We start from the raw sequence: 11,156 nt of genomic DNA on the forward strand, positions 1-11,156 counted from the left end.
GGGAATCTGGCATGTTGCAACAAAAATGTCCAGGTCTTCTTCAAAGACAGGATTAAAGATAAAGAACTCCTCCAGGCCTCCCAGGAAGGATGGGTTCCTGCTGAGTCTGGTTCCTCTCAAGGTTTCTTCCTGTAATTTTTAAGGTTGTTTTTCCTTGCCACTGTCGCCCTCGGCTTGCTCAGCAGAGGTAAAGTTGATGTGAGACAATGTTCATAGTAAGAAGCGTTATATAAATGAGTCTGACTTGACCGATACACATAACTTGTGTATAATCTACCTCACCATTATTTACTCAGTACCATACGTACTAACCAGCACTTGTCTCTAGTCTTGTCTTCCTTTATTTATTTCAAGCATTCTCGTATTATTGTAATGTTGTCTACCTGCACTGTACTGTACTGTCTTGCACTTTTTGTTCTATGTTGCACCTTGGACCTGGAGGAACGTTGTTTCATTTCAATATGTACTTGTATATAGCTGAAATTACAATAAACCTCTATTGACTCTCTTGAGTCTTTTGACTTGTGCCTATTCAAAGAAAATAGCATTTGTGAGGACAAATTTGTTGTTTCAAGGAAAAGAAGCAGGCCTTCTCTTATGCTGCCAAAAGGTTGGCATAAGAGGCATATTGTTTACTTAATATAATAATTTTATACAATTGATAACACTTGGTTTGTCTAAAACACTTTGTGGTGTGGCATCACACTTTTGACTTTACAGTATGGCAATGAATATAGGCTTTCCACAAATGTCCATTCTGCTAATGGAGCATATGTGACACTCCATTTGTAATTCTGGACATTTTAATTAGTCTTTAGTCTCAACAAACTTGTTAAATCATGTCTCTGTAGACCTCACTGTCTGCAAATAGTACAGAAAAAGACCTTCCCCAAACTGTTGCCACAAAGTTTATTTTATTATGAGAATAAGAGCTTTTAAACATTATTATGTATTTACATACAGCGATGGATTGCGCCCAGTGATTCCAGTGAAACCCAGTGAAACCCTGACCGGGATAAAATGGTGATAATATATGAAAATAAATGACAAAATGATGTGTGCATTTATGAAAGCTTTCTTTACTTAAATGCATGGTTACATGGTTACAATGATCTAATGTAAAGGGGCCGGTGATAGCTCAGTGGTTAAGGTACTGAACTAGTAAACAGAAGGTTGCCGGTTCAAGCCCTGCCACCACCAAGTTGCCACTGTTGGGTCCCTGAGCAAGGCCCTTAACCCTCAAATGCTCATTGTGTAAGTCGCTTTGGATAAAAGCGTCTGCTAAATGCTGAAAATGTAAATCTAAACTTTTTTGTGTAACAATTATGCAAGGACAGAGAGAATTGAAAAAAGGCAATTTTACCCTACTGTATGATCCTGAAAGATCCCATACAGTATAGCACATATTTTTGGTATTACAGCTTTAAATATTTCACAATAATAATAATAAACAATTCAGTCTAACAGCCAACATCTGTAATCAAGTCATTAGATTGTCTGACTGCACTGCACATGTCTAATGCTCTCTCATTGTTGGTTATGTGCAAGAGAGAAACACACATCGAACCTGTGTTGAATAATGGATGGCACCTGGCCTACAGCAGACTGAATTATACATGAAGCCTTACCGGTAAAAGAACAGACACATACCTATCTCTTTTCTTCTGCCACTATATGTCTCTCTATCACACACATTACTAAACAATAATACACATCGATTCATATGGTAGATAGTATTTGAAACAACCAAAGATATGTCTAAGGACACTATTAGTTTCAGTTCTGCGAGTGGAATTTGTGCTCATTCTTGCTTGATACAAGACTTCAGCTGCTCAACAGTCCGTAGTCAACGATGTCCCATTTGACTTTTTATTATCCCCCAAAATAGTCTGGTTCGCAGGCAGGCCAGTCAAGCACAAGTACCCTGTGATAACAAAGCCCATGCAGAATAAGGTCAGGCATAGTCTTACTGAAATAACCATGGACTCAAAAAAATATGTCGCCTCAATGGCAGCATAGGTCTTTCTACACTCTCAAATGCCTCTGCATCAATGGTACCTTCACACATAGGCAAGTGGACACTGGTTTTAGCACAAGATTTAAAGAGTCAAAGAATTTATTATGCTCTGGAATTATTATGAGCTGACAATCAAGGTCTTACAAAACCACAGTGTTGTCTTAAAATACTCAATAATGATTACATTTAGAAAGTAATGATATTAGAACATGAAACGGTTAAGAGAGCAGGATGAAGTAAACTGTCTTGTAGTCACAAGAGATCAACCACATGGCGAGTGTCGTGTGTCAGTGACCACAGGCAGCTGGAATTTGAGCTAGAGAGGGCAACTGGTATGCTGTCCTCAGATCAGGTCTGCCACATATGCCAGTTATAATGTGTCATTACTGCTCACACAAGATATGCCAGATAGCCGCACAGATCCTGCAGATCCAAGGATGCTCCAGAACTGCATACTGTAGGCCTCGGAAGCATATAAAAGCTTAGGTCAGATCTGGGTAGGCAAAACGGCTGTGCATTATGTCAGCATAGATAATCTGCTTAGTTTTTCAAAAGGATCTCTGAGAAGAAACTGTCCACCACTGACTGTTGAAATGTAAAGGATTCCGGATCTCTGTATCCACTAACAACAGCAATATTAGGACAGGACACCCATCTTCTTTGTTTCTGCATATCAGGTTACAAGGAGGATTCCCCCCAGGTAAGAACGGTTAGGGGTCTTGGTGTCAGTGCCACCAAAGTGAGTTGGACCAGACAGACTGGAGCAGCACAAGAAATAACTTTCCTGAACTGGAGGGATAGAAGCTAGGAACGATGTCTCATCAGACGGGCATCCATGGTGAGTTGATTCTTTCAGTTTTTGCTACTTTTTTCATCAATTTACAATTAAGGGTAATGTTTAAATGCCTTAGAGTTGAAGAACGTAAGACAGATCAGATCCTTTGAGATATATTTTATACAAAATGAAATCGACTCACTAACACCACTGATATGAGATTAAAAAAACTTTATTCATATTCATATGCTTTAACAAATGGGATTCAGTGATTAGAAAAAATACATTATTTAATATTGAAATATACATTTTATAATTTAATATTTTACCTTAAAAATGCTTTATAATGGTCAAATATATTGTAATACTTTGCAAAGTTGTATTTTCTTAATATAGTTTTAATTCATTTATATAGTTTTAATTTATATTTTATTAATAATGTCACAAAATTTCATTTCACAAAATTTATTTTGCACATTTCATTTCAGCAAATAATTATTTTATTTATATTATAATCAGAATGATATCATAATCAGAACTTTTTATATATTGTGACTTAATGATTATTGTATTACGTTACCACTTTATGTTTATAGAAATATAGAACATTTAAACAGTTGTATAAGAAACTGTGTTTATTTAAAGGGGAAAAAACACATGAACCACATAACTGGTTGTAGTACCATGTAAAGTCTAGATATACCTGTAAATATATTTACCTTATATATATATACTGTATATACCTTTTTAAGCTTCTTTTTAGGCTGGAATCTTGGCAATTTATATTCTTTGGCAAAATAATAATAGCAAAAATACATACCAAAAAGTAATACTTTATCTACATAACTTTATAACTGAAGTTAAATAAATATATATTAAAACAATAAAATGCATTTTATGGTGTTAGCACACTCAAGTAACTGGAGCTCTGTGACGGAAGCCCTACACTTTGTACATCTCACCTGTATCTACATCATTTATGAACCCAGGCCAAGTGGTTACCATGGTAGGACCGAGGTACCTGATGTCCTGACCTCAGGAAACTTAGTCTAGTTCTCCAGTAGCACAAAATGTGTGAGTCGTGTGAATCATGGCAGATCTGTTTTGTGGTTGTTCTTGGATTTCATGAGGCCGGACAAAAATTGAATATAAGCTCAGTAGGACAGTGGTTTTAAGACCAAGACAAAGTACAACCTCAAATTATGGTGATGTGTATAATCTCAATAAACAAAAAATTGATACATACAAGCAATATTTTTTATTACACTTGTGTCGTGCGACTAGCAGAGATGGCCAGACAGTGCATTGATTACAGTGCATACATTACAGTGCATTCATTACAGTGCATACATTACAGTGCAGTCATTACAGTGCATTCATTACAGTGCATTCATTACAGTGCATACATTACAGTGCATTCATTACAGTGCATACATTACAGTGCATTCATTACAGTGCATTCATTACAGTGCATACATTACAGTGCATTCATTACAGTGCATTTATTACAGTGCATTCATTACAGTGCATACAATACAGTGCAGTCATTACAGTGCATTTATTACAGTGCATACATTACAGTGCATACATTAGACTTCAGTTCTTTTAACACAGCTGACAAATGTAAAAGTGTTAATTCCTCTTTGACAGTATACCTGTGTGCCTTAACCTGTCTCAGTCTGTAACTGGGTCCTTCTTTATCACTCTAGCAACATCAGATTTAAGAGAGTTCCTGGTAAAAGCAAGGCAAGGAGCTGTCAGAGTGATAAAGATTGTCATAAGAAGTGGTAAGCGTAAAAAATTGATACATTCCCAAGTTAAAAACTTGCCCTGCCTAATTACAAAATTTGTCCTGTATTTAATTAATTATATAAAAAGGAGGAATGGAATTGTTTCCAATTTTTTTTTACAATAGTTTGTTTGAGCATGACTTTGCGCAATGTGAGGTCCATAGAAATATGGCTTGATGACTTTGGTGTAGAAGAACTCCAGTGGCCTGCACAGATTCTTGACCTTAACCACGCTGAACACCTTTGGAATTAACTGGAATGTTAAATTATTGGAGGTTCTTAGAGCTTCTTGGTTCCTGATCTGGCCATGCATTCCAATAGACACACTCTGAAAGCTTGTTGAGGGTTTTCCCAAAGGAATATACAGCAGGTATTTAGTCGGGTGTTGATATATCTTTGGCCATATAATGTACATTACTTTTGTTTCTTGTTGAGAAATGAAAAACATGCCATTAGTACATTAACAACCAGGAGTTATTCACAACAGAGATTGACTTTGCAATGCACTTCAGGGAATTTATGTCATGTATCCAGTGGCAAGTTATTACAAGTTGTGACACTGTCTATGCTTGGTGTGTGCTGAAAGTTCACAAGACCACAGCTAAAGTATGTAGTGAATTTAGTATCTGATAAAGACTCCTTAATACCATGCTATTTTAAGACATGCTGATAAGCAGCATAGGGTGCTGAGTGCAGTGGGCATTATGTTGATATAGAGGTACTGTGTGATATGAGTTCTGTATGTGCATGTTTTAGAGCAACTGGTGTTGGGATCCTACAGAGAACTTTCTCAAAGCTGGGACCAAGACTATGACCTATGTGTACTGCCTCTGTTGGACTCATGTGAGCCATGTTACATCCTGTACAGACTGGACTCGCTGAACCAGCAGGGCTTTGAGTGGCTCTTCATCTCCTGGTCCCCAGACCAGTCACCTGTATGTATAAACACATGGCCGTGAAATTCATGCAATTCATTTACACTATATGGCCCAAAGTATGCGGACCCCCTTTATAATTATTATTTCTGATTAAGTTAATAAATTATTCAAAATACTATGAGTCTTTTAAATGATTTAACCTTTGAAAAAAGATGCCTTCATGTTCCAGCATGCAAGGTCCATAAAGACGTGATTTGACAAGTCTGGTGTGAAGGGACTTCAGTGGCCTGCTAGCCTCTCTCATTGAACATCTTCTCGAATAACATCAGTGCCTGATATAGGCTGTTATACGTAGAAGCGCCAAATTCATATTAATGCCCATAGTTTCAGACTCGGATGTCCAGTGTCTCAGAGTCAGGTGTCCACATACTTTTATACACATGGTGTATATTGGATACTGTAAAGTTCCAACATTAATATAAGGTAATCTCATGCTTTGTGACTTGATGTTCTATTCCTTACAGGTGCGGTTGAAGATGGTGTACGCTGCCACTCGTGCCACACTAAAAAAGGAGTTTGGTGGAAGTCATATCAAAGATGAACTATTTGGAACCACACATGTAGGTAGACGTGTTGGGTCTATTTTAAATATGTCCAATCCATCTTATTTCACTTAATTCCATTTATCCATTCATCAAACCATCCAAATAGACAACAAAACAGCCTTCTGTCAACTCGTATTAATATATTTTTGTCCTCCCATCTGTGCAACCAACCAAAGAACTAATCAAACAACCAACAGCCCGCCCATATCTAATATTTAAGGATGGTTATAACTATTGGAGAGATTCTACTACCTTAAAGCTGCTACATTGCATAAATACTATTTTATATCCATCCATTTAACTATTTACTACATCCAATATTTATTCAGTAGTCCAACCAACCAGCACCATAACTTTTTACCACAGGAATAGGTGAGAAATTCTTTAGGTTGCTGCATTGCGTAGCTATTCTAATTCTGTCTATTGATCCATACATCACACTTTCCATCCATCAATGCACCCATCCATCCATCCATAAAACACATTTAATTATCAGCATATTTAAGGACCCAAGTGCCATCCATTAAATGTTCTAACATGAAATAAGACACAGCTCTCACTTGGTAAGCCATTTTTTTAAATAACCATGTTTGTTTATCTGAGTTGTGTTACATCATTTTGTCTGCAGGAGGATGTGTGTTTTCATGGTTACCTTCACCACATGTCCTCTTCCACCAGCCCTGCTCCCCTCACTGCAGCCGAGCATGAGCTTCATAAGATCAAAGCTACAGAGGTAAAACACCCAACTCTTATGTTTGCTTGATTACTCACCTCATATGACCTTAATCTTAAACTGCACCATAAATAAAACATGAATATAAAAGCTTTATTTTGCTGTTCTGTCTTTAACCGGCACTTATCACCGGGACCAGGAAAAAGTTGTATGGGTAAGTCCCTGTGAGTGTGGTATGGCTTGAAGTTTGTCTGTGTCTGTGCTAGTGGGGGGTCTTTAAACACTTGTATTCCTGACTTTTCAGGAGGAACGAAGACGAGTTGTAAATCCATCTGGAAAAGGAAAGGTAATATATATATTCACACATTAAATTCTGCTTCTAATATTTCTGCTACTGAGCCACTGGCTTGCAAATAGGACTTGTTTTTAACAAGAGACAGATCTGGACAGCAGGCGGGCCAGTCAAGCATGCACACTTTGTGTCTGTAAAGACTTTAAGTCAAAAACAAGCTAAAATGTGACTCACAATTTGACCACAGTACATATTTTACCTGTCTTTTGGTCTTTATTAAAAACAAGGTTTAAACTTTTGTCAAGCCGTGCGATATATTAGGGACCTCGGTATGTGCTAAATATTTAATACTGATAAATACTTTCAAATTAATCCTTAATAGGAGGTTGGTGCTGCTGTTGTTTTTAATGATAGTACATGTGGTTCTGGTTATATGTTCCTATTCACACCTTTGTATGTGTGTGTTTAATTAGAAGACAGAGATAAGTATGCGGGCCAAGCCACTAAACCTACAGGGATTGGCGTTCCCATTACAGGAGGAAGCAAAACGAGCCCTACGGCTACTTAAACAGAGACGCATCAACTACATCCAGCTGGTGATGTAACACTTGGAGCAATACAGTTTAGCATTTAAAAGTATAATGGAGAAATACTGTTGTGTATGATTATTGTTTATATGTGTGTGTGTGTGTGTGTTTAGAGGTTGGACACTGAGAAAGAGACGATTGAGCTGGTCCATACCAATCCTACTGAGACCCGTGAGCTACCGACCAGAATCCCTGCTGATGCCCCTCGCTACCACTTCTTCCTGTACAAACACTCACATCAGGGCCAGAATGTGGAAGTTGTAGGTTAGTGACTTGGCAAACAAAATCATGGCTAGCTAAACAAACAGTGGCTTATGGAACCTAAATCACCCACCAGATTTTTTAGACTTGAATCTTAGAGTAAAAGTCTAGTCTTTTGAGACTATCATTAACAATAATATAAAGACTTCAACTTAATTACAGTGGACTGACCATTATGTTGTCTTTTGTATTATATTTTATTCTTTTTCATTGTGTGTGTGTATTCTGTAATTTGGTGTGTTTGTTTTAGTATTCATCTACTCCATGCCTGGCTACAGTTGTAGCATTAAGGAGCGGATGCTGTACTCCAGTTGTAAGAACCGACTGCTGGAGGATGTGGAGAGGGATTTCCACATAGAGATCACTAAGAAGGTAATCAGTCATTTTAACCTAGGCATTACCAGTGTTTCTAACTGTACTTTACTAGTATTGAGAATTTGTGCCCATACATTCAAAAGAAAATGTGTGAGGTGAGACAGTACTTCCAGTTTTGGACTCTTTGCACTGAAGTTCCTCATTGAACCATGTCTTTATGGATCCATCTTTGTGCAGGATGGCAGCACAATTAGCAGCCTAAATCACCTGTTCATGTAATTTTGGCCTTAGACTGTAGATGATCTATCTTGTGGGCTCTTCTCTTCAGCTCACCCACAGATTTTTTACTGGGGTTTAAACCTAAAAGCTAAAGAACCAAGTTCCATTCGAAGATTCAGTTGAATACATAGCAAACTGCAGACATGTGTGTGTGTGTGTGTGTGTGTGTGTGTGTGTGTGTGTTTAGATAAAAGAAAAAGATTTCTTCTGCCACCAATTCCAAATAGTTTGTTAGAATAGAGATGTGATCAATTTTTCTGAATTTCTAGGTCAAAGTGTTTTTCATTTTCTGGTAATAAAATATTTTATTTCAGTCAGAGGTCAGATTTCTTAAATATTGCATGTGAGAGCTAATAAACAAAAAAGACCCTTGGACCTTTGGTGGCAAACTTTCTGTAGCTCACTGTACAGAATCTTTTCTGGATTATAAAAAAAATCTTCCACTTTAAAATCTTGAAGAAAAAAATTTCCTTATTGGCTTAAATATGTATTGTTGTGTTTGCAGATGGAAATAGACAGTGGAGAGAGCTTGACTGAAGAATACCTTTACGAAGAAGTGCACCCTAAACCCCAAACCTTAAAACAAGTTTTTGCCAAGCCAAAGGGCCCAACAGGAAAACGAGGAAACAAGCGGCTAATCAAGGGAGCAGGGGAAAATGGAGAAGAGAGCTAGAATAATTGTTTGGTATTGGGACGGGGCCTCTTAAACCACTTTACACAGTTGCTGTCTAAACTACTGCATCTCGTTCTGTTTATTCATGTCGATTTCTTATCTCTTAAATGTTTTCTGTCTCCCTATTCTCGGGTCACGCTGTTAAAGTACAATAAAATGTTCCCTTATATTTATCTGTCTTTTGTGTAAAATTTCTTTTGTTTTAATGATTCAGAAATAGCTCTGTAAGTACAAGAGCTATACTAAAAATTTTTGGGTCTGTAATTAAGTATTACCAATAAGAATGTAATTGACCTGTTAGGTTTTTAAAACTAACATTACTATGCCATTACCACAGTAAATAAAAATACTGTTGGCTTAAAAATTTGAATAAAGAAGTTTAAATAACAGTATGAAGAAATTTGTGCCTCTAAATCTGTTATAAAACATCTGACCTCCTGACAAAGCAATGAACTATAGTAATTATGCAGTTATTACAATAAGGGTTGTACTTCTGGGATGAATTGTGCCAAACTGTGTTATCATAGACCATGAAAGAAGAGCACTTACAGGTTAAAACTGTGTCGTGTGAACAGATTACTAGAAAATTCTATGGAATCAATCAAATTATATTATGAATTCTGTCTATAAAGTGTGGGGGCATGAGAGGCCATATAAAATGAAGCACATACATTTTTTTAACACAGTCAACACTGCTTATATATGCACACTATGTAGTTTTCTCCAATAACTTTGGATTCTGCCCAAACAACAAACCAGTAGGAGATTTTACATCTCCAAATGATCCATATGCAGACGTTCTTTTACTTTGAAAAGCTATGAATGAGGCTGCGTCCCAAACAGCGTAAAGTATACTACAAAGTGTGTAAAGACAGCATTAGTAGGGCACTAATTTTAGTCAATGGTTAGTAAGATAGTGTTGGGTTTGGGACGCACCCCATAGCGGCTTGATCGTTATATTTCCCATAACAAGGTTTATTTATTAAATTAATTTGCCCAGAATACTAGTTACACTGCAGTTTTGTATAAAGTTTTAAAATAATATAAAACTATGTTAATGAACATATTGTTTTATTTTAGTAATCCTTTCAAATTTGAGTGTTACCAAGGTAACTAAAATTTTTATGCGAGCCAGTTCAGTCGAACTAACCGAACTTTTTCGGGATGCTAAAGTTATCTTAAATAAAATAAAGCACTAAAAGACAAACATTAAGTGTAGACTTAAGTTTAACAATAACGTATAATAACATTACGTTAATTATATTTCAAAAATGTTACTTTCCATCGCGGTTAACGGATATTGACGGTTCGTGTGGAAACTTCCTCATTAGCTAGTTAGCATCACCACCGCTATGCAACGGTCAACATCTCAACACAGGTGAGTCAAATACAGGTAAACACTTAAAATTCTATTTAAATCATTTACACAGGCAATATAGAGCCGGATATAGTTGTTTATATTCTCTAGGTTCTTTTTATTAAAGTAAAACATGTAAGCAGGTCAATGTGTGTGTGTGTGTGTGTGTGTGTGTTATTCTGGTTCGTGTACAGGTGGTGGACAAAATAGCAGAAACGCGACATGATGAACGAGCTTGACACCCCATTTAAATGCCCTTGTCCACATACTTTCGGCCATGTAGTTTATGTTCCTTGGCTTTTTATACCTCGATCAGCCGGATTTAGTAGGCACTGACAAGCATCTGTCACAACTGGTTGGATTTTGACTAGTCCATCCGGGAGAACTAGTTAATTTAATTTAATTTGTTGGTTCTTTGGTACAGAATTAACTTCAGTTACACGTACTGTCCACATATTTTTGATAGGATTTGGGTCAGGACTTTAGAAACAACATTGCAAAGGCTACATTTAAAATATTACAAACCTAAAATTCTTTATCCTTACAATTATCCAGGTGTACTGGGTCTGCGAGTTGTTCTTTATGGCTGGGGCGGCTCGGTGGGTAGCACTGTCGCCTCACAGCAAGAAGGTTCTGGGTTCGATCCACAGGTGG

General features: G+C 37.0%; 1 protein-coding gene across 1 annotated transcript; it reads left to right on the top strand.

The window, feature by feature from the left end:
• Positions 1 to 2,767: 2,767 nt before the first annotated feature.
• On the top strand, positions 2,768 to 9,302 carry twf2b (twinfilin actin-binding protein 2b). The gene is made up of 10 exons (XM_062986357.1): positions 2,768 to 2,855; positions 4,502 to 4,579; positions 5,339 to 5,517; positions 5,985 to 6,080; positions 6,694 to 6,798; positions 7,043 to 7,084; positions 7,504 to 7,626; positions 7,731 to 7,881; positions 8,129 to 8,250; positions 8,978 to 9,302. The coding sequence occupies exons 1-10, from the start codon at positions 2,831 to 2,833 to the stop codon at positions 9,143 to 9,145; spliced, it is 1,089 nt and encodes a 362-aa protein (XP_062842427.1). The 5' UTR covers positions 2,768 to 2,830; the 3' UTR covers positions 9,146 to 9,302.
• The last annotated feature ends 1,854 nt before the right edge of the window (positions 9,303 to 11,156 follow it).

This window comes from Trichomycterus rosablanca, chromosome 24 (genome assembly GCF_030014385.1).
Source record: "Trichomycterus rosablanca isolate fTriRos1 chromosome 24, fTriRos1.hap1, whole genome shotgun sequence".
Classification (NCBI taxonomy): domain Eukaryota; kingdom Metazoa; phylum Chordata; class Actinopteri; order Siluriformes; family Trichomycteridae; genus Trichomycterus; species Trichomycterus rosablanca.